Source organism: Rhinopithecus roxellana, chromosome 13, assembly GCF_007565055.1.
Source record: "Rhinopithecus roxellana isolate Shanxi Qingling chromosome 13, ASM756505v1, whole genome shotgun sequence".
Classification (NCBI taxonomy): Eukaryota; Metazoa; Chordata; class Mammalia; order Primates; family Cercopithecidae; genus Rhinopithecus; species Rhinopithecus roxellana.
Genome location: NC_044561.1, coordinates 10,278,841 through 10,306,193, shown reverse-complemented (window position 1 = coordinate 10,306,193; position 27,353 = coordinate 10,278,841). Strand labels below are relative to the sequence as shown.

The following is a 27,353-nucleotide window of genomic DNA, read 5'->3' as shown; positions in this document are numbered from 1 at the left end:
GAAAACATGTAAATTCCCTGTTACCCTGACAGTTAATAGGATCTTTGAAAAATAAAATTGTTCTCAAGCATTTATCTAATCAGCTGAAAGGCAAGTATAAACTTCCTTGTGGGCCCCCTGCAGTAGCAACTCCAGAAATACAGATGCAGGGAAAAGGGGCTGATCCCGATTAGGTCAAGAAAAACGTTCCTGTGGACAAATACAACTGCTCCCAATCAGATTCAAAGTTAACAGGTGTTCAAGAAGCTGGCTCTTCCAATTTCAGTAGGGAAATGGCTCCCCCTACCGAGGTTTTGGGAGATAAGGGCTTCTAGGCACCAATGGGATGCTGTTAACATATGTTCTATTTTCCGTGACTGTCACATATAATAATAGAATAATAGAAGGAGACTGAGGCTTGAGAAGGTGAGGGGCTTGCCCAGTGTCTCCATGCTTGGTGGTGGCGGCACCAGGGAAGGCTCTTCCCATCTCTTATCCCATCCCATCCTCAGTGCCACCCCAAGGTCAGGGTCCTACCGGCACTTCTACTCCATCCTTGCCGGCCAGCAGCCATTCCCAGCAGGCCAGGGCTGTCTCCATGCCATGCTCGTTGAACATCCGGAGGGGACCCCAGCACAGATGATGAAGGAGCTGCGCGTCACAATCTGGAACCGAACACACCTCAGTCAGAGGCCTCCAACAATGGCTGAACCTCAAAACAGCTTCCATAGGCCAACAAGAGCTGACCAGCTGGGGCCAACGATGGCCTTTTATTGACTTTCCACTCATAAGAGATAACTCCTCTACTGAGGGAGCTCCTGCTCTTTCTCCTGCCAGGACTCCAGCTGACTATGGGTCATGAAGGCCAGCATTCATTTAGAAATGAGCCCAGAGGCCGGGTGTGGTGGCTCAAGCCTGTAATCCCAGCACTTTGGGAGGCCGAGACGGACGGATCACGAGGTCAGGAGATTGAGACCATCCTGGCTAACACGGTGAAACCCCGTCTCTACTAAAAAAAAAATACAAAAAACTAGTTGAGAGAGGTGGCAGGCGCCTGTAGTCCCAGCTACTCGGGAGGCTGAGGCAGGAGAATGGCGTAAACCCGGGAGGCGGAGCTTGCAGTGAGCTGAGATCCGGCCACTGCACTCCAGCCTGGTCGACAGAGTGAGACTCCGTCTCAAAAAAAAAAAAAAAAAAGAAAGAAATGAGCCCAGAATTCCATGGTGCTTCCATGAGTTACCTTTGCTGCTAATGAGCATTGCGGTCAGCTTGAACATGGCCTGCGTGTAGTGCTGAGGATGACTGCGGTCTAACGCTGAATGTAGATCCTGGACCATCATTTTGTTCAGGTCAGACATCTGGCCTGTGGTGCCTGAGAACCGAATCATTCCATACACCTGCAAAAACATTCTCATCAGCAACTAAGCATATAAGCCAGGCAACGTGGGTGAGGTCCTGGAAGCCACCAGATCACACTTGTGGTGGCAATGGTGGGTGCCTCACTGCCCCAAAGTGGAGCTCACGCATGCAGAGAGACAGGCTCATTCCAATGATGCTACTACTGATCACAGCTTTCTTCTGAAAGAATAGCTCCTCTAGAAATGCAAGTTGGCGGTGCCACCACTGCAGATGTTCCCCGGGGGTGGGAACCTCGTCCCTCATCTTTGTACCCAGCAGTGAGCCCGGGGTCTGACCCACGGTGGGACTGCATGAATGTGAACTGGATAAACACATTTCCTCAGACTCATTAATGACTCAAACAACAAGATCAGCCTCCTTGTTAATATTATTATTTTTTGAGAGAGGGAGCCTCGCTCTGATGCCCAGGCTAGAGTGCAGTGGCATGGTCTCGACTCACTGCAACCTCCGCCTCCTGGGTTCAAGTGATCCTCTCACCTCAGCCTCCCAAGCAGCTGGATTATAGGCATGCACCATCATGACCGGCTAATTTTTGTATTTTAGTAGAGACACGGTTTCACCATGTTGGCCAGGCTGGTCTCGAGCTCCTGACCTCAAGTAATCCGCCTGCCTTGGCCTCCCAAAGTGCTGGGATTACAGGCGTGAACAGCCATGCCCAGCCCTTCTTACTATTATTAATAATTTTTTCTTTGAGACAGTCTTGCTCTGTTGCCCAGGCTGGAGTACAGTGGTACGATCATAGTTCACTGCATCCTCAAACTCCTGGGCATAGGTGATCCTCCTGTCTCGGCTTCCCAAAGTGCTAGGATTACTGGCGTGAGGCACTGTGCTTGGCTAACCTACCTATTTTTAAAGTCAAATATAACTTTTTTTTCCAGAGAAAAGAACATAAAAGTGACAGAGTGCTCAGAGGGAGTGAACCCCCACTCAGACCAGGCCACTGATGGACTTTCAGAGTCGCCAGGGAGCTTAGAAATGGTATAGACTAGGCCAGGTGCTGTGGCTCATGCCTGCAATCCCAGCAGTTTGGGAGGCTGAGGCGGGCGGATCACGAGGTCAGGAGATTGAGACTAGCCTGGCTAACACATTGAAACCCCATCTCCACTAAATATACAAAAATTTAGCCAGGCATGCTGGTGGGTGCCTGTAGTCCCAGCTACTTGGGAGGCTGAGGCAGGAGAATGACATGAACCTGGGAGGCGGAGCTTGCAGTGAGCTGAGATCACACCACTGCACTCCAGCCTGAGCGACAGTGCGAGACTCCATCTCAGAAACAAAAACAAAAACAAAAACAAACAAACAAACGAAAAAGAAATGGTGTAGACTAGCTTCTGAGTTTATGGAGCAGGAAATGGAGGACCAGAGATGTGATGCCACTGGTCACGCTGGAATAAACTGTGGCATGGTGGGTGAAAGCCCATGATGTGGAGTTGGAAGATGTGGTTCCAGACCATACTCCACTTGTGTGACTCTGGCAAGTTACTTAATCTTGGGAACCTCCGTTTATTTATAAAACTGGAATAATAACACATACATCTTACCAAGTACCCAAGAGCCTATGGCATGTAAATGTTTGTTACTGCTTTAAAAAAAAAGCCAGAAAAATTAAAAAGCTTCATTCAGTGTAGCCAGAGTGTACACAGAGTTACCCTCTTGTGGAAAAAATAAGTAACTGTCATTAAACACTCTGGAATGTGCCAAGGATTGTAGGTGGCAAGCCACCCAGGTGCCGAGGCAAGAGACCGAGGGCACGAGCTGTTCCAGTATAATAAAATATGTAAAATAAGAATAGTTATACTAAATATAGATCATAGATATGATTATATATGAATATCATTAATCATTACTTTGTAGCAATTACTCTTTATTCCAATATTATAATAATCCTCGCTCTACAATTGTAACCTAGGAGAAACCAGGCCATACAGTGATAGGAGCTGAAGGGACACAGTGAGAAGTGACCAGAAGAGTGTGAGCCTTCTGCTATGCCCGACAGGGCCACTAGAGGGCTCCTTGGTCTAGGGGTAACGCCAGCGCCTGGGAAGACGCCTGTTGCCAAGCAGACCGTGGTCTAGCGGTAGCATCAGTGCCTAGAAAAACACCCGCTACTTAGCAGACCGGGAAAGGGAGTCCCCCTTTCCCCGGGGGAGTTTAGAGAAGACTCTACTCCTCCACCTCTTGTGGAAGGCCTGACATCAGTCAGGCCCAACCACAGTCATCTGGAGGTCTAACCGTTTCCCTGTGATGCTGTGGTTCAGCGGTCATGCTCCTAGTCTGCCTTCATGTTCCATCCCGTACACCTGGCTCTGCCTTCTAGATAGCAGTAGCAAAATTAGCGAAAGTACTAAAAGTCTCAGATATGCAGAAATAATGGCGTAAGCTGTCTCTCTCTTTCTCCCTCTCTCTTTCTGCCTTGGTTGCCAGGCAGGGAAGGGCCTCCTGTCCAATGGACATGTGACCCACGTGACCTTACCTATCACTGGAGATGGCACACACTCCTTACCGTGCCCCTTTGTCTTGTATCCAATAAATAACAGCACAGCCTGGCATTCGGGCCACTACCGGTCTCCGCGTGTTGGTGGTAGTGGTCCCCTGGGCCCAGCTGCCTTTTCTTTTATTTCTTTGTCTTGTGTCTTTATTGCTACAATTTCTTGTCTCCACACACGGGGAGAAAAACCCACTGACCCTGTGGGGCTGGACCCTGCAAAGGATCATCCTAAAATGTAAAATGTACCCTTTAATCCTCCTAAAATGTGTGAATTCCACATCACCCGGACCCTCTATTCATTTTCCACTAGAAAGCAGTCAACAGCATCAAAACAAGAGGACACTTTAAAGGACCTAGGACGCAAGGACAAGAGAAGAGAAGTACCTCGCCTGCGTAGCGGTTACGCAAATTCAGGGACGCCATGAAGTTGGAGTAGTCTTTCTTCACACAGGCCGGGCGCTCGGTTAGCTGAGTTGCCTACAGACAAATAACAATTATTTTAGACTATGGTAACATTATTCTTTTCTCATGTTTACCATGGCTAAGCCTAAACCCAATTAAGAAGGCACATTCGGATCTGGGGGTTACTATTAATAAAAATCTTCACTGCTGGCAAGTTAATAAAGCAAAATATTTTAGAATACCTAGCAGTTTGATATGTTCCATAAGAAATTTAAAAAAAATTTTACAGAAGAAATGTCTCTGAAAGGCAGTTTCTGCTACTGGTAGGCCTTTGCAAGAGAAAGAATCACTAGACTGTGAGAGTAATTGTCACCTGCGATGGAAACGCCATGAAAGCATTCACAGCCGTCTCCTTGAGAGTTGTGTGGGCAGCTTACAAATGTCACTTACAGACTATAAAGGGCTGAAGGGGAGAGCAAAGGCCAGCAGGCTCTTAAACATCTGCTGGCTGCTCCTCAGTCTAATGGGAAGAGACAGAACAGGGTACACCTTGAATACAAAGGCAACCCACAGAATGGGAGAAAAATATTTGAAAACTACCACCCACCCCCTCCACCCCTCCAGCCACTCTCTCTGCTTCAGCCTCAGCCTCCTAGCCCCAGGGCCTCAGTGACCCAGCTTCCTAACCCACACCTTTCAGTTCCTGTTCATCCACGGTCACTGCAGAGTACAGCGTGCATTGAAAAGGACCTCCTTTTGCATTTCCCTTTAGCATTAGTACTAATGGGGAAAGTGAGCTTCTCAACTGTTTTGAGTTTAGAGGGATTTTTTTTGAGGGGATGTGGTGTGGAGAAAGAGGACCAGGAGAAGAAAATATAGATGTTGGGGAACATCAAAATGCAAACAAGGACAAAAATACGTGATTTTTCTCATGAAATTATTAAACTGGTTTATTTAAAAAAAAAAATAGATCATGTAAAACTGCTTTACATTTTCTGGAAACAATGTGGTCTTTGGCACCAAGCAGGACTGAGTTAGAGCTTGGCTCTGATACTGATCAGCTGTGAGACCCTGGGAAGTCAATGTCTCTGAGCCTCAATGTGCTCATCTGTAAAGTGGGCATAAGAGTGGCCCTCTCACAATGTTGTTAGAGGTTCAACGTAATGACACACACAACATCCTGGCATGGCAAACAGCACCTGGTGAGCAGTGCAGGCCAGCTCCCTCCCTTCCACCATCACTCCTCACTGCCCAATGAACCAGGCAAGAGAACAGCAGGTGATTGCCAAGAGCTGCTGCAGGAGTGCCCTGCCCTGCAGAGGAGTGCTGACTCGGTTCTTTGGTCCTAACAGCCTGAAATCATACTTCTGAAACTGCCCTCCAGAAATCACTCTTCCCCTCCGAATGCTGTGTGAGGGGCGATGTCAGTCAGGGGTGGTGGAAGCTGCCCTCTCCCTGTGCTTTCCAGGGGCAGGGTACTCTAGGATTTCGAGCACAACCCTTTCCTGTTTAGCAACAGAAAGGGAAAACTTGACAGAGCAGTAGCGTGATTCCAGTTAACAGTCATCGTTTGTACATTTCAAAATAGCCAGTAGGGGCCCAGGCACAGTGGTTGACGCCTGTAATCCCAGCACTTTGGGAGGCTGAGGCAGGCGGATCACTCGAGGTCAGAAGTTCAAGACCAGCCTGGCCAACACGGTGAGACCCCATCTCTACTAAAAACACAAAAATTAGCTGGACATGGTGGTGCACACCTGTAGTCCTAGCTACTCGGGAGGCTGAGGCAGGAGAATCGCTTGAACCAGGGAGGTGGAGGTTGCAGTGAGCTGAGATGGTGCCACCTGCACTCCAGCCTGGGCGACAGAGCGAGACTCTGTCTTGGAAAAAAATAAAAATAAAATAAAATAAATTCACACCATTCTCCTGCCCAGCTGGGACTACAGGTGCCCGCCACCACGCCCAGCTAATTTTTTATATTTTTAGTAGAGATGAGGTTTCACCGTGTTGGCCAGGCTGGTCTCGATCTCCTGACCTCCTGATCTGCCTGCCTTGGGATTACAGGCGTGAGCCACTGTGCCCAGCCCCAGAATTAATGTTTAAAAATTTAAAAAAATAAGTTAGAGAAAACCTAACATATCGAATTTTCTGGGGAAAAAGAACAAAATCCTTTAGGCAAAACAGATTTTGCACAAATCAGCTGGTTAGAGTCTAGAAGAGGCTTACAAATGGGAACACATATTCTATTTTATGTAATAAAGCTTTGCCCCTACCACCCCCAAAAAGGAAAAGGCTTATGACTGTCATAAACACTTACAGTCAATGAGTTCCACCTCTGGCCTCTGTGGCCACCCAGTGGCAGAGACACCCAGGTCAGCGCACTGATAACTGGTGCCCCATCAGAGTAGGAGGCCTGGGGCGGGTGACCCTGCAGGTGCAGGCTGGACCCAGCTCAACCATGTTTGCTAGGCTGGTGTCTTTAGAGATAGTGCAGTGACCTCGAGGGAAGTGTCCTGATAGCAAAATGAGGCGAGAAGACACCAGCCTTCTCTGGCACAGCCTCAGGCCCCAGAAAGTCCAGAGGGTACTCAGGCCCCTCTCTCCTGCTGGTATCCTAGGGGAGGCCTGTCACCCTTCCTCCTGGGTGCTCAGCCTCTGCACCTCCACATATCCCATCCCACACTCCATTCGGAGAGAGCTGGGAAGAACACAAGGCCAGGCTCTAGATTCAGATTAACCAACAGAATCTCTGTGACCAGCCCCAGTCACATGGCCAGGTGGAACTGCCTGCTTTAATCCTATTTAACTCTAAGCTCTAATTTAACTCAGAAAGTATTGCTGTGTGAACCCTTTGTCCTCTAGATTAATCTCTAGCAGAACAAGAAGCTGAAGGCATTCATGTGCAGTTCAGCACCTGCAGAAAACAGAACTGTTCAGGAGTCCAGTACACGCTCCAGATAAGCGCAACTGTGGCATCGCACTGCCGGTGTCCAGCAGAGCTCTGTTTCCATACTCTCGGATGGGGACATTCAAATCAAAAACTGATCATTGACATATCAAGCACTGATCCCCATAAACCCATAAATTAAAAAAAAAAAAAGCACAATAAGGAAACACTCATTTCAATGGCCACCTCTTCTTTGGGCTAGGGTGAGGCTTGCACGACTACCATTGTCAACAGACATCCACAGCACCCTGCATGTACTTGGTGCATGTCATGAAAAGCAACAGCTGAGCTCTAGGCCTTCCCCTGCACTGTGGCTCCTATGGTCTAAGGGTCACCGCTCTCCAGAAGGCTTGCACATACCCCGAGAGTTGTGTTCTGCTTGTTGTAGCCAGCAAAGTGAAGGATGCTCTCAGTGGCCATGGCCAGTCCCGTGTGCTGGGACAGTCCCGACACCCAGTTTTGATGTTTGTTCAGATATTCCTGAAATAGGAAAAACACACGAGGTTTCAGTTATTTTTTAGAGGCAGGGTCTTCTCGCTCTGTCACCCAGGCTGGAGTGTGGTGGCATGATCATGGCTCATGGTAGCCTCGACCTCTTAGGCTCAAGCTATCCTCCCACCTCAGCTTCCCAAGTAGCTGGGACACACCAACAAGCCCGGCTAATTTTGTAATTTTTTGTAGAGATGATGTCTCACTATATTGCTCAGGTTGGTCTTGAATTCCTGGGCTCAAGCGATCCTCCCGTCTAAGCATCCCAAAAAGTCAGGATTACCAGCATGAGCCACTGTGCCTGGCCTTGCTATTTCCTTTAAAGGGGAAAACAAAACTTTATAAATTAAGGTGTGGGCTAATGGACCAAACACTGGGTTTCTGTCCTGGGTCTGCCCCTCCCTAACTAAATGTGGGACTGTCAGTAAGTCAAAGCCCCTCTCTGATCAGCTATTGCTCATCTGATGGAGGACAAGGCCAATTCCCCAAGCGGCAGTCATGCAGTCACTGCGTTGTTGTACCATCAACGGGGGAGGGCCATTTATTCTTTCAGCACATCCTTGCTGAGCATCTGCTGTGGTAAATAAGGCAAATAAGCCACAAAGCCTTGGCCTTGTAGTCAACAGACAGGTAGTGTGGTGTGGAGCCTCGGTTCTCCTACTGCAGTATCCTGGCAGCCTGGCCTGGGTAAGCTGGACAGCAGGAACGAAGAACAACACCTGTGTCCACCTGGCCACCCAGTGGGAGAAGGGTGCTGGGCAATGGGATACCTGGCAGAGCCCAGAGGTGTGAGGGAGGCCTCCTGCTCTAGGGACCACAGGGGGCTCAGCACTGCAGGAGTACCAAGGACAAGGGTCTTGAGGGTTGGGGCAAGCCTGAGCCAGATGCAGGCCAGATGGGAAAGGCCTCCAGGACCACGCAAAGGTGTTTATAGGTGTGAACCAACTAATTCCCTTAAGAAGAATGTACAGGAGCATGTACATGCAGAATTGTCTCAATGGTTTTGGGAGACTCCTGGAGCCCCAGAAACCCATCCGTGGACACCATGGTGATGAAGAGTGACTAATGATCAAGTTTAAAAGGGAAGCACACTGATCAGCTATCCTATTAAAAGCAGACTACTCTGGTGGGTGGAGGAAAGGGCAGATTTGGGGAAGGCTGAGGCTGGGCATGGAGGGTGGGGAGTAAGCGCACTGCAAGGGACGTGAAAGGGCAGGCCAGGGGCACACCAAGGGGACACCTGGTGGAAAAATCAAGACTGCTTCAAGCCTTTTCATTTTCCATTCCCTTCTTAGGCCAGACCTGCCTGAGACAGTAAAAAACCTCTATCAGCTGCTTTTTTTGTCCACTTAAACTTTCTAGGCGTCAGAGGGGGCCTCCCCTTTTCAGATGACAGACAGCCTTGCGACCTGAGGCCCTTTTGCTGTAAATGAACAAAGGGAAATCATTTCTTGCCACTGCGCTTCCACACAGCTCCCAGGGCTCTTGGAGCTGGCTGCTCTATCCTTCCTGGATTTCACAACCAGAAACACTTTTGAACTCGTTTCATCTTTAAAGTGCTGCCAAAGTCAACCTCATGAGCAGCACCTCTCAGCACAACCACTCTCTGCTAACACAGATTCCTTCTAGAGGTATTTTTCTCATCTTTGATCCCTTTTAAGGCAATTATTTCCTCTCACACCCTGTGGCATTACATGGTTTACCTCGTGGTCATCTGAGTTTCCAAGCCAGTGTTTTTGTCTGAAAGACTCCCATGCACCTCCATATGCAGCTTATGTGGAGCTTTACTGGGACACAAGTACCAAACTCTGCCTCTGCTCCACCAGCCTTGGTCAGGCCCCCCTGCCTTTGGGCATAGGTGCCAGCAATGCACTTGGCCCTTAGAGATGCTGCCATCTGGCAGCCTCCCACATCTACCACACAAGCCTGTGCTCTCTTGTGAGCAGCTCCCAAGTCCTGCCACAGTCCTGCCACCTCACCTGGTATGAGCCGTCAGATGCCCTCCTTGTGCCCTGGCCAGCACTCACCCCACAGGCGCTCCTAACACAGAGCAGCCTCTGAGGCATCTATTATTCTCAGGCCCTAGACTGATGTTTTCGGTCTCCGTTCACACTAGTGTTATTTGGATTTTGAGTTATCCATGTCTCTGAAAAGCTTTTTGGGGAGCTTGAAGGAGCTTATGGAGATTGCAGTTTGATAGTTTCAAGAAAGTACCTGCAGGTGGGACTTGGTGACGGTAGGTGCCCACTTCATGGCCTCCTGCAGGATCATCCCACAGCGTGCAGCGAAGTCCTTCACAATGCTCTGGAAGAGGGTGAAGTTGCTTCTCAACAACCCAAAGTCATTTCATCTGAGCTGCTGTAGTGACTGTCATGGGCTGAACTGTGTCTCCCCAAATCCCTATGCTGCGCCTTAACTGGTACCAGTACCTCAGAGCAGAACTCATTTGGAGACAGGGCTTTAAATAGGTGATTCAATTAAAAGGCCAATAGGGTAGGTCCTGATCCAATCCGGACAGTATCCTTCCTTACATGTGTGAAGGGGAAATCTGGACCCACAGAAATACTGGAGCAGCGAGAAGGGTGTGCACAGAGGGAAGAACACGTAAGGACATAGGGAGAAGGCTGCCATTCACAAGCTAAGGAGAGGTCTCCGCAGAAACCAGTTCTGCTGACACGTTGATTTTACACTTCGGCCCTCAGAACTGTAAGACAATAAATGTCTGTCCTTTAAAGCTGCCCAGTCCATTGTCTTTTGCTACAGCAACCCAAGAGACTAGCACAGTAGGCCGGGCGCGGTGGCTCAAGCCTGTAATCCCAGCACTTTGGGAGGCCGAGACAGGCGGATCACGAGGTCAGGAGATCGAGACCATCCTGGCTAATACGGTGAAACCCCGTCTCTACTAAAAAATACAAAAAACTAGCCGGGCGACGAGGCGGGCGCCTGTAGTCCCAGCTACTCGGGAGGCTGAGACAGGAGAATGGCGTGAACCCGGGAGGCGGAGCTTGCAGTGAGCTGAGAGCCGGCCACTGCACTCCAGCCTGGGCAGCAGAGCAAGACTCCGTCTCAAAAAAAAAAAAAAAAAAAAAAAAAAAAAAAAAAAAAAAAAAGAGACTAGCACAGTCACTAAGTTTGAACCTCAGGGCGCCTGGGGCCAGGAAGCCCACACACACTGTGGTCTGTAATTACGGCACAAGGTTTGTGGCACAATCTACATGAGTAACATGTCACAGAGCCACTGTGCAACTTGTGTCCTGGGTCTGGGACTGGACGGAAAGGCAGGCTCTGGGTGGCAAAATTCTCTTCGGTGCCACACCACTCTGTGGGAAACTCGCCATTGACAGCTGGTCTGGAAGGGAGGTCCAGAGGTAGGACATGACTCAGCCCAGGCTGAAGGAGCTGTGAGCTGAGTTTCAGTCTTGCCACAGTGAGGGCTCTGAGACCAAGTTGGGGAGAGGAGAGACCCAGTACATCCTCCTCTTTTGGAGTGATTTATTCTGCCAGTTTCCCCATGGGATAGCACAAGTCAAAGGGACGTTCCCCTATTACCACAATAATAAAATGTCAGTGCACCTCAGAGAAGTGAAGTCCACCTGAAAATCATGCTTGTGCGATGCAGACTTGAGGCTATAAACTGGCTGGTAGCTGAAGACCTCTTTGGCAGCTAAACCGAGAACACAGCTGAGTCAACGTGGTTGAGGTGGGAAAGCTGGACTTGGAAGACAGAGCAACCTGGGGGCAGCCAGCTCCCCTTGCACACGATGGGGCCTGGCAATGGCTTGGTCTCCTCACTGGGGGATGGGGCCAGTACCACCCACACCTCAAATTGCTGGGGACTGGGTGAGCTCAGGCAGGATGACCACCTTGTGGACATATTCAGGGAACTGTGGTAAAGATGCCCCTTAATGCAGGGGATCGTGTCAGGCCTACCTCACGGGCTTCGTATGTGTCAGGAACCGTGATCCGGTAGGGGGCGTCGGGGATGTCATAGTAAGGCTGGTCCTTGTGAATATCCTGCAAGTACAGCAAGACTCCGTCTTGCAAACTGCCTTCCCCAAGTTGCCACTAGCAAGCACATGGGCCACCCCTTCCCACCAACTGTCTGTCTGTGACAGGCCTCCATACTTGATGCAACTTACTGCAAAACACCAGGTGGATTTGGGCCCCCTCACCCCCAACTCGACACCTGTAGCATTAATTAGGTTCAGGCTTATTGTCAGAGAAGCAAGCCACAACACAGGGCGGACAGGGCCGGCAGGGTGGTGGTAGTGCTGGTAGTGTTTGGGCCCTAGGTTTCCTGGGGACACTCACAGCGCTCAGGGATAGTGACAGGGTCTGCAGGATGTCCAGCATGGTCTTCAGCACAGTCCCGCTCCAGAGCAAGTGGGGAAACCTGCACCAAGAGCCCGCTCTCAGGACCAAGAGCCAAACCTCCAAGGAAGGTCTGCTTCTAGGAACTCTCTCAGCTGCCAGTCAGAGCCCATACCTGCTGCAGGCCAGCTGATGTGGGAGGTCGGAAGGCCTTTGCAGCAGGATGCCTTGCCTCCTCAGGCTCACTGCAGCAAGGTGAGCAGTGCCTGGTCAGAAAGGCTCCCCAGGCCCCTGCCAGACCCACTTCTTAAGGCCAGACATGTCCCAAGTGACCTGCTATAAACCTGACACCAACTGCCTTGGTTATGCACTGGCCAGGACATCCCTCACTTCCCAAAGCAATCCTCTTAGTTTCTGACCAGGGTTCTCCATTATTTCTCACATAATGGAGAAAACAGCAGTATCTACCTGACACCCTGGGGTAAGACAGGCCATGGGCTCTGATGGCCCTGGGGCTGAAGGAGAGGTGTCTCTGCACAGCTGTGACCCACCAGTGGCCCACTGCTCAGGAGGCACAGCTCAGACACACACCACGTGTGTGCTGGACTCATTCTCGTGACTCCTGGCTGGCTCCTGACTACCCTTGATGGTGCCGCTGCCTGGACCGGGCACACAGCATCTGCAACAGGCTCCAGAAACGCTGGACACCTCTGGGGAGCCGCAGGCAGCCTCTGTGTGGGTGTTTTGCTGCCTCTGGCCTTCTCACCTTGGAGAAGCTGGCCCAGCCCACCTCTGAGAGTTCTCATCAGTGTGGGGACATGTCCCAAGAGGGTCTGTTTTGGCTCCCAGCACAAAGAGTGTATAGCAGAGAAGGGTCTGTGTGGGCTTTTGTTCCTGAGAAGCCCAAAGATACTGATTCTACCAGGGGACCTCAGGCTGGGCCCTGGGCTAGAAGATGGTGCACCAGGTCTTGCCACGGTGGGTGGGATTGAGAGACACAGTGATGTGGCACCCAGCAAACGTGCTGTAAGTAACATTAATAGCTCAGAATGAACAGAAGTTTCTGGACCAAAATTCAGACACTGCAGCAAACTCAATGACATTGGAGGGAGGCTGCATTGCCTTTAGAGTTTTCATTCTGACTCCATTTTTTCCTAGGGTAATAATACAAGGATGATTTTTCCCGGCATTTGAAATCACAGAAGTATATAAACATACACACAAAACATTAGCAGGAAAATGAGCTTACTTATCCACCAGACCAGACAGATACTTGTCTGCCACCCTCCTTATCCTCTTGTGAATGTGGTTAAAGTTCACCAACAGGAACTGAGCGTGCCGCTCCAGCTCCTCCTCGTTCTCCTTGGTCTTGGCCTAGAGATGCAAAAGAAACAGGTACAGCAGTGCCCCAGGTGCCTCCAGCAGACAGACGCATTCCTGCAGGAGAGGCTTACTTTATCTGCCATCATGTTCAGGAAGGCATCGAATACTTTGTCTGCAACTGCAATCACACACTGCATCATCCCTGAAACAAGAAGGTTTCCACGGATAAGGTGCAGCAACAGAGAGAGAATCCTAGCAACTTTCAATCATTTTCTTTTGAAATGATTTCAGACTTAAAGAGTGGCGAAGACAGCACAGAGCTCCCATATACCCTTCACCCAGCTTCCCTGGATTTTAACATCTGTAGTAACCAGGCTGATGTGTCAAAACTGAGTCAGATATTGATATAATCCTATTACCTAAACTTCAGACTTCGTCTGGATTTTCCAGGCCTCCCACACATGCCCCTCTTCTGTTTCAGCATCCAACCCAGGACACCAGATGGCATTTAATCTCTGTGTCTCCTACTCCCCTCCAATATGTGGTGACTCCTCAGTCTGTCAATGTCTTTTGTGACTCTGACACTTTTGAAGAACAGTTATTTTGTTGAATGTCCCCTAATTTAGGTTTGTCTGATGCTTGCCCACCATTAGACTAGGATTACAGGATTTGGGGGAGAACTCCATAGAGTGGATGTGCTCTTTTTTTTTTGAGATCGAGTCTCACTGTGTTGCCCAGGCTGGAGTGTGGTGGCACGATTTTGGCTCACTGCAAGCTCCACCTCCTGGGTTCACACCATTCTCCTGCCTCAGTCTCCCGAGTAGCTGGGACTACAGGCGCCTGTCACCATGCCTGGCTAATTTTTTGTATTTTTAGTAGAGACAGAGTTTCACCATGTTGGCCAAGATGGTCTTGATCTTCTGACCTCGTGATCCGCCCGCCTTGGCCTCTCAAAGTGCTGAGATTACAGGCGTGAGCCACCGCGCCTAGCCCGGATGTGCTCTTTCTGCATCACGTAAGGGGTATGTGGTAACAGTATCTCTTATTACTGGTGAAGCTAACCTTGACCACTTGGTTTGAGTTACCATTTTTCCCTTTTTCTATTTTTTTTTGAGACAGAGTCTCACTTTGTTGCTCAGGCTGGAGTGCAATGGTGAGATCATAGCTCAGCTACAACCTTGAACTCCCAGGCTCAAGGGATCCTCCCACCTCAGCCTCTTTGGCGGCTGGGATTATAGATCTACAATACCATGCCCAGCTAATTTTTAAATTTTTGTAGAGACTGGGGGTCTCACTATGTAGCCCAGGCTGGTCTCGAACTCCTGGGTCAAGCAATCCTTCCGCCTCAGCCTCCCAAGGTGCTAGGATTACAGGTGTGAGCCACCATGCCCGGTCCCCTTTCTCCATTCTTTAGAAGCAAGTCACTAAGGACAGCCCACACTCAGAGCCAAGGAATTAAGTGTTACCTCCTGAAAGAAATTTGTGGATGAGAATTACAGCCACCATAGCAATTGATATTTTGGGGAAGATACTTTGAAGTTATGCAGAGATCATGCTTCTCTTTTAAGATTTTGCCCATTCACTTTGGCATCCATGAGTGAATTCTGCCTGCAGTAGTTACTATGGTTGTCACAAGAATTTTCTATTTTCCTCATTTTTTCTACTTTTTAAAAAATGTTGGCCAGGCATGGTGGCTTACATCCGTAATCCCAGCACTCTGAGAGGCCAAGGCGGGTGAATCATGAGGTCAGGAGTTGGAGACCAGCCTGGTCAACATAGTGAAACCCCATAACCCCATCTCTACTAAAAATACAAAAATTAGCCAGGCATGGTAGCATGCCACTGTAATCCCTAGTTGGGAGGCTGAGGCAGGAGAAGCGCCTGACCCTGAGAGGCAGAGGTTTCAGTGAGCCGAGATTGTGCCACTGCACTCCAGCCTGGGTGACAGAGCGAGACTCCGTCTCAAAACAAAACAAAACAAAATTTATTTTTTAGGGACAGGGTATTGCTTTGTTGCCTAGGCTGGTCTTGAACTCTTGGGCTCAAGCGCTCCTCCTGCCTTGGCTTCCCAAAATGCTAGGATTACAGGCATGAGCCACCGTGCCCAGCCCCTTCTATTTTTATTAATAGTAATTGGAATTCTGTAAGGAAAGTTCAGCCTTTTTCCCCATTTTTAATTTATTCGATAGTCTAATCATTACAGAACTGTGGATTTTTATTTGTTGGGTTATAATCCAATACTATTTATTCTGTTCAAATCATTCCAGCTTTGGCCACTGGGAGTTCTTTCAGGCTGGCTCCTGTGTCATTTGGACAGGCCCCATGTCTTCTCTTTTCCTCTTTCTTGGTGTATCCTTACTTTCTGGTGCAACAGGGTGCCCCAGGCTCATTCTGTACAGGCTCCCTAGAATCAACCATTTCTCCATGGAGCCCTGGTTCCTTTTATTGGAGAATACTAATTAGAAACCAAGATCTGAGCACTGGATATGCTCACTGTTACAGAGGTGCCAAGTAGGCTGTAAAAGGCAACAGAATGGGCCAGGGACAGTGGCTCACGCCTGTAATCCCAGCACTTTGGGAGGCTGAGGTGGGTGGATCAGAGGCCAGCAGTTCGAGACCAGCCTGGCCAACAAGGTGAAACCCCGTCTCTAGTAAAAACACAAAAATTAGCTGGGTGTGGTGGTGCACACCTGTAATTCCAGCTACTTGGGAGGCTGAGGCACGATCACTTGAGCCTGGGAGGTGGAGGTTGCAGTGAGCTGAGATTGTGCCACTGCACTCTAGGCTGGGAGACAGAGCAAGACACTGTCTCAAAAAAAAAAAAAAAGAAAAAGAAAGAAACGAAAAGAAAAAGCAACAGAACACAGTGATCATCACAGTGCAGATGAAGAACTGTAATAAAATGCCAATTCATACTCCATCATGCTGTTTCTCTATCCAGTATTTTTAATTTGCATGACTACATGCCAGGTCTGCCCTCTGCCTCCAGGCAGAGACACAAGGCAGGTGCTATCAGCTTTGCACCTCATGCCCAGCATGGAGCCTGAGACATAAAGAGGCCTTTCATAGCTATTTTTTATGAGGGTAAGTGGGACCTCAGCAATCTGAAAAGTTGTCAATGTGACCTGGACAGATGCTCAAGAGTAGTGAGAGGCTGCTTTCTTTTTTTTTTTTCTTCTGAGACAGAGTCTCGCTTTGTTGCCCAGGCTGGAGTGCAGTGGTACGTTCTTGGCTCACTACAAGCTCTGCCTCCCAGGTTCACGCCATTCTCCTACCTCAGCCTCCTGAGTAGCTGGGACTACAGGTGCCCGCCACTACGCCCAGCTAATTTTTTGTATTTTTAGTAGAGAGGGGGTTTCACCATGTTAGCCAGGACGTTCTGGATCTCCTGACCTTGTGATCTGCCCACCTCGGCCTCCCGAAGTGCTGGGATTACAGGTGTGAGCCACCACGCCCTGCCAATTTTTTTATTTTTAGTAGAGATGGGGTTTCATCATGTTGGCCAGGCTGGTCTCGAACTCCTGACCTCAGGTGATCCACCCACCTCGGCCTCCCAAAGGGCTGGGATTATAGCCGTGAGCCACTGTGCCCAGCCTGATTTTTCAACAAAAGAAAAAATGGTACAAGTAGTTATCAGAAATAATTTCTCCATAGGGAAGAACAAGTTGATAGATTCACCAACCTAACAACGGCTTCCGGTGTGGAAAGGACTACACACTGCTAGTTGCACTTTCATTAATACTAAATTTGTCAGTCTCAAGAATTTATCAATAAGCATGCCTCAAAGAATTTATTCATACAGTTAATTAAAATTTGTGGATTCTCCCCAATTCTCTTGCACACTTAAACATGTTTTCACCATAATTACAAAAATAATCAAATTATTATTATTATTTTTTTTTTGAGACGGAATCTTGCTCTGTCGCCCGGGCTGGAGTGCAGTGGCCGGATCTCAGCTCAGTGCAAGCTCCGCCTCCTGGGTTTACGCCATTCTCCTGCCTCAGCCTCGCCGAGTAGCTGGGACTACAGGCGCCAGCCACCTCGCCTGGCTAGCTTTTTGTATTTTTCAGTAGAGACGGGGTTTCACCGTGTTAGCCAGGATGGTCTCAAACTCCTGACCTCGTGATCCGCCTGTCTCGGCCTCCCAAAGTGCTGGGATTACAGGCTTGAGCCACCGCGCCCGGCCAATAATCAAATTATTCTAAGCATTTAATTAAAACTCAGGTCTAACATTTCAGTATCTTTTAAATTTTTGATTTTAAACACCTTATAAATCAGACTTCTTAGTGCCTTTACACTAAAACTGGCCAAAAAGTGCTTCTATGCAGCATTTAACTTTTTCCTTTGTTGTCTCTATTTTAATATCTTTTTATTGGCTAAATACATTTTTATAAAACTACTTAATATTAGCCTTTTGTAATTTTAAAAATTTTAGGTATAATTTGCATATAAAAAAATCCACAGCTCTTATGTGTTCAATTCCATGACTTAACAACTGTATACACTCATGCGACCACTACCCAAACAATCTAGAGGACACTTCCATCAATCCAGACGGTCTCCTTGTACTCTTCCCAGTTTCCATCTCTCTTTTTTATTCTTATCTTAGCTTTGTCTTCATCGGGTTTTGGTAATTGTAACATTTTTATGCCTTCCTAGTTTCCACCATTTCTCTGTCTTCCTAGGAGTTGGTTTTCTGGGCTAGGGCTGTTAACAGCTGAGGCCCTCTGTGCACTCAGGGTCTGATGACAAGTCGCATCTGGAATGGGGTGGCATGATCATAGCTCACTCTTAACCTTGAACTCCTGGGCTCAAACGATCCTCCCACTCAGCCTCCCGAGTAACTTGGGACTACAGGGATGAGCTACTGTGTTCCCTGCTTCTGACGTTAAAAAACCATGACTGCTCTCTGGCAACAGCAAGATGCTGCAGGTCCATCAGTGACCATCCGAGAAGCCCTGGTCCCTCTAGATGAGTGCTGGAGCACACTTGAGCATAGACAGTGGGCTAGAATGACCATCCTTCTTTTCGGGGCCCTTGCACCAGTGGCAGAACCATTAAGGTGTACATTTAAGGCTATATGTTTTATACTTATCTTTCTAATGTAATATGTAACTTCATAAAACATTTTCTACACGTAGACAGAAAAGAAGTAGTACTCCTTTTTATCCTATTGAAGCTCAATTCATCATGAAAGCACCATAATAATGAGCTTACCAGATTTGTCTTTCTGAATAGCTTTATCTTCAAAGTAGCAGAACATTACCTGGAAGCGATCAGGATCTGTTGAACGCAGTACCCTAAGAAGAAAACAGCTTTAAATAAATTTTGAAAAATCCAGGCTCTCCCTATCACAGATTTGACGCTGCCCATAAGTGGTAAGGCTGTGAAGAACATTTGCCCTCTGCCATTCATAAGGGCGCACACTGACGTGGACTTTCTGGAGGGTGACGTGCACCATCTATTATACATTCCCATATTTTTCACTCCAGCAGCCCCACCATTAGGATATATCTTCAGGGTTGCATGAATAAGGATTCTCCTAACAGCACTGACTGCATTATCCAAAATGGAAAGACTCTGAATGTCCATCAATAGAAGACTGGGCAGATAAGCCAAAGTACACCCATTCGATGACACATCATGCAGCCACCATACAAGAGGCAGCTCTCTACATGTGCTGTTACAAAAAAATGTCCGAGACATATATTAACAGAAAAAAGCAAGCTGCAGGGAACACATGTCCAGCATGATCCCACTGACAGGTTTCCTAAAGGCCTGTCTGTGCATATGTATGTTAGGCTACGCATGCTCGCCTATGCACAGAAAATTTCTAGAGGGAAATTAAGAGGTCATTAACAGTAGGATAGTAGAAACGAGGTATTCACATCTACAAAGGTAACACCTGTATTTTTTCATCTTTAGCATCTTCTGTACTATTCCAGTGTTTCCTCTTCTCTTTTTTGTTTTATGCACCCTGTACATTTTTCTTTTATGGTAAAAAATATCTTTAACCTCAGGGGGAAAAGGAGAAAAAGGAAAAAGCACATGCACTTGTCCCATGGGTGCTGTGAAGGGCTGTTCAGAGTTTCAGGGGCTCCACTAAGGCAGCAGCGGCTTGGCAGGCCACGTCTTTTGGCCTCTGCACCAGCCTGTCAAGAGTTAAGCCTCAGGAGGGCAGACCAGGTGGCTTTCAGCACACACATTAGAGTGTGCACGTGCACACACCTTTAACTTGATTTCCCAAATTCTCCACTTCGTGGTTTTAAAGTTCTCTCAATACCCAGTGGCTGGTAACCTGAGCCAGGTTCCTGAATAAAGGCTTTGAGGTTGCCTCTCTATGCTAACAGAGTGCCCTCAAGGGCCTGGCAGGCAGCCGGAGGTGGAAGGTGGGCTCACAGGAGCTGCTATGGGCTGCCTCTTAAGAGTCTTCCTCTGCCAGTTAAGAGCCTGTCCTGAGAACCTGAGAAAACTACTCAGGGGCATACTTGTGGGAAAGGCAGAGGTAGCTTTGCCTTCAAACCACATGAGGTTGAGAGAGGTCTGGAGATACCTCTTCTAGCCATGCATGCTGGGATGAAAGCCATGTTTTTGCTCTGTTTGGGTCTGGCTTGTTTTGTTTTGGCTGTTTTTTCTTTGAAAATATATTGTTCAGAAAAAAGACAAAAAAAAAAAACTACTACAAGCAGCTATACTAACAGGCTATAGGGGATGATGGTGAGGTCAGTGGTTTTTTTCTCTCTCTACTTATTTTGCAAGATTTTGCATAAAACATTTTTTGCATAAATAATGTTTTTCTGAGACAGTGTCTTTTGCCTAGGCTGGAGTGCAGTGGTTTGATCATAGCTCACTACAGCCTCAACATTCTAGGCTTAAGCAACCCTCTTGCCTCAGCCTCCTGATAAGCTCTACCTCACCTCCCGGGTTCAGACCATTCTCCTGCCTCAGCCTCCCAAGTAGCTGGGACTACAGGCGCCCGCCACCACGCCCAGCTAATTTTTTGTATTTTTAGTAGAGACGGGGTTTCACCATGTTAGCCAGGATGGTCTTGATCTCCTGACGTGTGATCCGCCCGCCTCTGCCTCCCAAAGTGTTAGGATTACAGGCGTGAGCCACCACGCCCGGCTGCATGTGCAATGTTCTTATATTACTTTTATAACTGAAAAAAAAAGGACACATTCTTCTTTCGAGATGGAGTTTTGCTCTGTTGCCCAGGCTTGAGTGCGGTGGCACGATCCTGGCTCACTGCAACCTCTGCCTCCCGGGTTCAAGTGATTCTCTTGTCTCACTTGAGGCAAGTGAGGCAAGTGAGTGGCTGGGATTACAGGCGTCCACCACCATGTCTAGCTAATTTTTGTATCTTTAGTAGAGATGGGGTTTTACCATGTTGGCCAGGCTGGTCTTGAAACTGACCTCAGGTGATCCACTCGCCTTGGCCTCCCAAAAGTGCTGGGGTTACAGGTGTGAGCCACCACGTCCGGCCAAAATAAAAGACACTTATAATGAAAAAAGAACAAAGTCAAAACTCCCTTGGCTCTGTGGGACTTGGGGAGAATGGGTTTCCATATTTGGCTCTGTGTGGAGCCCTGGGCTGCTGAGGGCAGGGAGGAGGAGACTGAGCAGGAGGGTGGGGTGCATTCCGAAGCAACCAAAGCACCCTGCCTTCCTTTTATGTATTGAGCTTTCAAGGACTATTTTACCAGAGGGTTGGTGGCAACAAAGAAAGGCTAAAATAGTGTTTTCCAAATAGCCTTTCTTTTAGGAACACTTTCTTTTTCAAATCATTTGTGAAAGGAATTATTCTACGACTTATCTGCACTCTCCCATGACTTAAGCTGAGTGTAATTTGACATTTTCTTAATGACAGGAATCATCATTTTGTAGACAATGTACTCAGTTGCTATCCCAGGGTGCCTGAGGCCTCAGCACAGTGGGTCTATATAACACTGCCTACCTCACAGGCATGTCGGGAGGGGTAAACATGGGTAATGCAGCACAGTACCTGGTACAGCACAGGCACTCAATCCACGTTTACTTCTGAGGTCAACATGATAACAGCTGTAGCTCCAAAGAGTTACTACTGCTGTTAGGACTGCTGTTGCCACAGGTGTGTCCTGAGCATCGGGCCACATGCAGGATTGTTTTGGAGTCGGCCCCACCTCATGTTGCATTTGCTGTCTGTACTCAACCGTGGTTCTGGGCAGCTCCGTGAGTGTCCTAGACACGCACTCAGTGAGGCTGGGTCCTCAGAAGGGCCTCGCTCAGCCTGTGGGCTGAGTTCACAACACTGACTGCGACTGCCCAGAAGCCTGTTTCCTATTAGAGAGGGGATGATGCGGAGCTTAGATACTGGGAGGTGTTACCAGACATGGTACTTGGTGGTCATGAAGGAGGGGCATACGAGAAAAGTAGAAGATGTTTTTGCTTGGTTTTTCAGAACGTTTGCATGTCTTGGGAGGAGTTGAAAAAAGTATCATGCTTACGAGGGCACAAAAATGAAAACCCAGCTCAAATGTGGATGTGCATGGTGGTGAAGGTACGTGTACCTCATGTACTCTAGCCGGTACACAGAGAGGAGGTAGGTGGACATGGCGAAGTCCAGCTTGTTGATGAGTGCGGACACTTCGGGAGGGGGGTCCAGCAGGTTGATGATGGTGCTGCGGAGCTCACTCAGCTCAGCCTGGAGGGAGAGAAACATCCGAGGGCTCAGGGGGCACCTCCCAGGACAAACAGGTCCCAGTGGCTGGCAACATGTGTTAATAATGGCAATGAAAGGATCTGCCCTAATTGGCCCAGAGAGCATGGTAAAAATGAGATGTGAATCCTTACAGGGGTGACCGTGTCGTTCTTCATGGCTGAGTTATACTGGAGGACAGACCGCAGTGGCTCCTTGCTGGGAAAGGTGAGCAGGGGAGACTTGGTGGCTATTTCACAGACCCCCTCGTACCACTCTTCCGGCCAGAGTCCTGCAATAAAGTGAACACAAATAAGGAAATCACCTTGGTCAGAAAGCACAGCAGTGAGGTCGACTGACAATTTCTATAGTCATGGGTCCTTTGAGACAATTATCCCAAAAACTAGGCACAGAAATGAGTCTATTACCTAACTTGGACAGACTTTTCCTAAGGTGTGTGGCATTCTCAGCACCCTAAACTACATGTGGGGACAGTAACACTTGCTAATACTTGCAGGAAGAAGCAGCTGCATGTGGACTCATTTAAACATGCTCACATTCGTAATTACATGGGCCTGACCTCACCTTTATCTTCATTCTGCACTCCATCTTCCCCGGGAGAGAGATTATCCCCCTACCTGAGCCCTCCACAGCAAATCCCATCAGAACAGAATACAGCCAGAAGTCCCGGAAGAGCTTCTGTAACCGCGGCTTAGCTTCTTTGATGGGCGGCAGTCGTCGGGTGAGCTGATGTGCCAAGAAGAGAGGGAGAAAGGAGGTTATTTGCTCAGGAAACCCTAATCCCTGTAGGTGTAAAAGTAACCACAGATTCATTCTCCAAAAGCATTCTCAGAGACTCAGACTGGGTAGGAAAAGGCACACTGAGCAGTGATAATTTTGCCAATAAGCATTGTCCATCCATTCAAGTACTGAGTCCCTAGTGTGCACCAGGTGCTGTGCCAGGGAGGAAAAAGCCCTGTTCCTGCACTTGAAGGACTTTCTGTCTAGTTTGGAGGCAGGAGGCAACAGTTACAGTGGGGTAGAGTTCCCAGAGAAGGTGTCACGGGTCTCAGAGCTAACATTCGAGGAAAGCTTAGCCAGGAGCGAAGAGAAGGCAGCCTGTTCAGCCACAGGAGCATTAGGTCCTAAGCCTGGCACTGTGGAGGGCAACAAATGCATAGGAAAGGCAAACAACGGATGCGAGCCAGAGCTGGGAGGAAGGGATGCTGCTGGGGAGGCAGGGAGGAGAGCACAAGAACTCTCATGGGCCAGGCAGCACAAATTTTCCAAACAGCAATCTCGGGCAGAATTCCCATGTGTGTAACAGGTAAAGCAGAGTTGCTCAGGTGCAGGTGAGGGGCTATTGTCCCTGTTTCTGCTCCAGATGCTGGTGGGAAGCAGGGAGAGACTCATCAGTGATATAAACGGTTAAACTTGGCCAGGCGCGGTGGTTCACGCCTGTAATCCCAGCACTTTGGGAGGCTGAGGTGGGCAGATCACCTGAGGTCAGGAGTTCAAGACCAGCCTGGCAAACATGGTGAAACCTCATCTCTACTAAAAATACAAAAAATTAGCTGGGCGTGGTAGCAGGCACCTATAATCCCAGCTACTCGGGAGGCTGAGGCAGGAGAATTGCTTGAACCCAGGAGGCAGAGATTGCAGTAAGCCAAGATTGTGCCATTGCACTCCAGCCTGGGCAACAAGGGCGAAACTCCCTCTCAAAAACACCAAAAGGTTTAACTTGTGCATGATACCCAGCTGGACAGGCTGATCCCTACAGACCCCCCAGTGGACGTTGAGCTTCCATCAGTGATGTTGAGTCTGTGGTAAGCGAGGGCTTTGCTACCCCCAAACACTTATAAGCACCCAGTATGGGTCAGGCACTGGGCCAGGGACAGAGAGGTGGGAGAGATGAAGACATCATCTCTTGAAGCAAGGAGGGTACAATGGGATGGGCTGTGACACATCACATACAGCAGGCAGGACTGTAAACTGTCACAACACTTCTTTGAAAACAATTTGGTAATATGCATCAGAAATTCTCAATGTCCCCACGCATATTTCACCCAACATCTCATCCCTGAGAAATCTATCCAAAAAAATTTAAAAACGTGATTTAGGAACAAAAATGTTGTAACAGCAAAATAAATAGAAACACACTAAATGTCCACCTGAAAGGGGCATTTAAATAAGTAACAGTATATTAAAAGTGTAATAAGTTGGCCAGGCGCAGTGGCTCATGCCTGTAATCCCAGCACTTTGGGAGGCTGAGGTGGGCGGATCACGAAGTCAGGAGATTGAGACCATCCTGGCTAACATGGTGAAACCCCGTCTCTACTACAAAAATACAAAAAAATTAGCCGGGCATGGTGGCGGGTGCCTATAGTCCCAGCTACCCAGAGGCTGAGGCAGGAGAATGGCGTGAACCCGGGAGGTGGAGTTTGCAGTGAGCCAAGATGGTGCCACTGCACTCTAGCCTGGGCAACAGAGTGAGACTCCGTCTCAGAAAAAAAAAAGTATAATTAATTATTTTTGAGACAGGGTCTCACTCTGTTACCCAGGCTGGAGTGCAGTGGCACAATCACAGATTACTGCAGCATTGACCTCGATCTCCCAGGCTCAAGAAGTGATCCTCCCACCTCAGCCTTTCCAGTAGCAGGGAAGACAGGTGTGCTCCACCATGTCCAGCTAATTATTATTTTATTTATACTTTTTGAGATGGAGTCTTGCTCTGTCGCCCAGGCTGCAGTGCTGAGGTACAATCTTGGCTCACTGCAACCTTTGCCTCCCAGGTTAAAGCAAATTCTCCTGCCTCAGCCTCCTGAGTAGCTGGGACTATGGGTGTGCACCACTATGCTCAGCTAATTTTTGTATTTTTAGTAGAGACGGGGTTTCACCATGTTGGCCAGGCTGGTCTCAAACTCCTGACCTCAAGTGATCTGCCCACCTCAACCTCCCGAAGTCCTGGGATTACAGGTGTGAGCCACTGCACCTGGCCTAATTATTATTATTATTTTTCCAATTCTAAACTTTTAATTTAAAAGTAAACTTTAATGTTGAAAATGCAAACTTGGGGAAGGGAGAAAGATCACACACAAGGCTGCCAATTCACACTTGGAGGGTTGCACAGCAGCTGGGCAAAGGTGCTCCTCACTTCCCAGACAGTGCAGTGACCAGGTAGAGGTGCTACTTACTCAATTCCCAGATGGAGTAGTGGCCAATGCCCGGCTTAATTATTATTATTTCTTTTTTCATGCAAACAGACACCTTACCGATTTTTTACATTTTTTTGTAGAGAAAGGCTCTCACTATGTTGCCCAGGCTGGTATTAAACTCCTAGGTTCAAGAGACCCTCCGGCATTGGCCTCCCCAAGCATTGGGATTACAGGCAGGAGCCACTGTGCTCAGCCAAGAATCATATTTTCGAAGACTATTTGGTGACACATGTAGAAATCACAATATGTCAAGTGAAAGAAAAGCAAAATGCATAAATAATGATATAGATTTTTTAAAATCTTTTTTTTTTTTTTTTTTGAGACGGAGTCTCGCTCTGTCGCCCAGGCTGGAGTGCAGTGGCCGGATCTCAGCTCACTGCAAGCTCCGCCTCCCGGGTTTACACCATTCTCCTGCTCTGGGTTTACACCATTCTCCTGCCTCAGCCTCCCGAGTAGCTGGGACTACAGGCGCCCGCCACCTCGCCCGGCTAGTTTTTTTTTGCATTTTTTTAGTAGAGACGGGGTTTCACCGTGTTAGCCAGGATGGCCTCGATCTCCTGACCTCGTGATCCGCCCGTCTCGGCCTCCCAAAGTGCTGGGATTACAGGCTTGAGCCACCGCGCCCAGCCAGATTTTTAAAAATCTAAACATATATGCATAGAACAAAGATGGGAAAAAGCAGCCACATATTAAGATTATTTCTGGGTTGCTAGGGATTTCACTTTTCTTCTTTCATGTCTGTATTTCCTGGAGCTCTTTCATGAACTTGTTCCTTTTACAATCAAAGGGAGGGTGCAGGTGCCGGTCAAGGGCTTGGCAACCTGTGTGGAAGAAGGTTCCACACCTCTGCTTGAGAGCCACCAGGGCACTGTGTCCTTGGGAAGAGTGGGCCAAGACCTGGGGGTGCACAGTGGGCTCTGGATAGGTGCTGAGGAGGTGGGGAGCTTTGGAGAGTGCTGTGTGGAGGGTAACAGTAGACTGACGCGACAGAGGGCAGGAAATCTGAGCTGCACACGACGTGGCCACAAAAGGACAGTTGACAAGGGGCTTCCAGTTCAGCTAGCGGCCAAGGATGGTGAGAGTAAGAATACGCAACTGTGGGACTGACTGGCTCTGAAGTGATCGGCCTCCCTGGATAAGCGATGGTGGAGATATGAAGGGGTTTCCAGACTGCAATTCAAGGCCTATGTGGCTAACAGGTTCTGGCACCTTCTAAAGAGAACTAGACTTTGGTGGTTATGGAAAGGGTCAAGCTTCTAGAATGCTTCCCTCTCAATGAGAACAGCAGCTCCACGTGGCTGGGAAGCTCAAAGTGATTTTGACACTGAAAAGAGGAAGTGGACTCTATCTTTGATTTGGGATCCTACTCCTGACCCTGTGAACTTCTTGGCTCCCTCCTGAGGACTCTGGCTTAAAAGTGGCCCTATAGGTTCTCCCTATTCTCTGACTTCTCCAGGCCTGCTGGCCACTGTCTCGGCTGAGACTGCTCTAGTCTCCAGAAACGAGACCTGCTCGCTCCTAAAGAGTATCAAGGTCAGGCCAGGCGTGGTGGCTCACACCTGTAATCCCAGCACTTTGGGAGGCTGACAGGCAGATCACGAGGTCAGGAGATCGAGATCAGCCTGGCTAACATGGTAAAATCCATCTCTACTAAAAATATAAAAAATTAGCCAGGTGTGGTGGCACGCGCCTGTGGTCCCAGGTACTCGGGAGGCTGAAGCAGGAGAACAGCTTGAAACCAGGAGGCTGAGGTTGCAGTGAGCCAAGACAGCGCCACTGCACTGCAGTCTGGGCAATAGAGTGAGACTTTGTTTCAAAATAAATAAATAAATAAATAAATAAATAAAGGTCAGGGAGAAGTGGAAAGACTGAAATAGATAAAGGATTCTAAAGAGATATAACAGCCAAATGCAATGCATGAAACCCTGACCAGATAAAAATTAAAAAGCCATAAAATACATGTTTGAAGTCATGGAGTAATCTGAGTTGGACTAGACATGTGATATATGTGAGGCCTGTGATCTTCCCAGGAGTGATGGTAGCACAGCACAGGGCAGAGACCCTTCGATAGAAGAAACACTGGTGCTAGTGCCCAGGGCAGAAGTGAGT

The 27,353-nt window shown here is 48.4% G+C and overlaps 1 protein-coding gene across 7 annotated transcripts in view; it reads right to left on the bottom strand.

Annotated features, from left to right (window-relative positions):
- PI4KA (phosphatidylinositol 4-kinase alpha) overlaps window positions 1–27,353 on the bottom strand; it is a 148,658-nt gene that overhangs the window by 36,304 nt on the left and 85,001 nt on the right. For all 7 annotated transcript variants that reach the window (XR_004052828.1, XR_004052830.1, XR_004052829.1 and 4 more), the window contains 13 exons: window positions 22,668–22,776; window positions 22,185–22,321; window positions 21,902–22,035; window positions 18,573–18,655; window positions 13,487–13,557; window positions 13,282–13,406; window positions 12,033–12,114; window positions 11,652–11,735; window positions 9,936–10,025; window positions 7,593–7,712; window positions 4,271–4,363; window positions 1,220–1,376; window positions 517–644 (listed from right to left, as the gene is read on the bottom strand). Coding sequence is in view for 2 of the 7 variants with exons in the window: in XM_010381790.2 (XP_010380092.2) it covers window positions 517–644; window positions 1,220–1,376; window positions 4,271–4,363; window positions 7,593–7,712; window positions 9,936–10,025; window positions 11,652–11,735; window positions 12,033–12,114; window positions 13,282–13,406; window positions 13,487–13,557; window positions 18,573–18,655; window positions 21,902–22,035; window positions 22,185–22,321; window positions 22,668–22,776 (1,413 nt within the window). In the remaining 5 variants the exon portion in view is untranslated. The remainder of the gene's footprint in view (window positions 1–516; window positions 645–1,219; window positions 1,377–4,270; window positions 4,364–7,592; window positions 7,713–9,935; window positions 10,026–11,651; window positions 11,736–12,032; window positions 12,115–13,281; window positions 13,407–13,486; window positions 13,558–18,572; window positions 18,656–21,901; window positions 22,036–22,184; window positions 22,322–22,667; window positions 22,777–27,353) is intronic.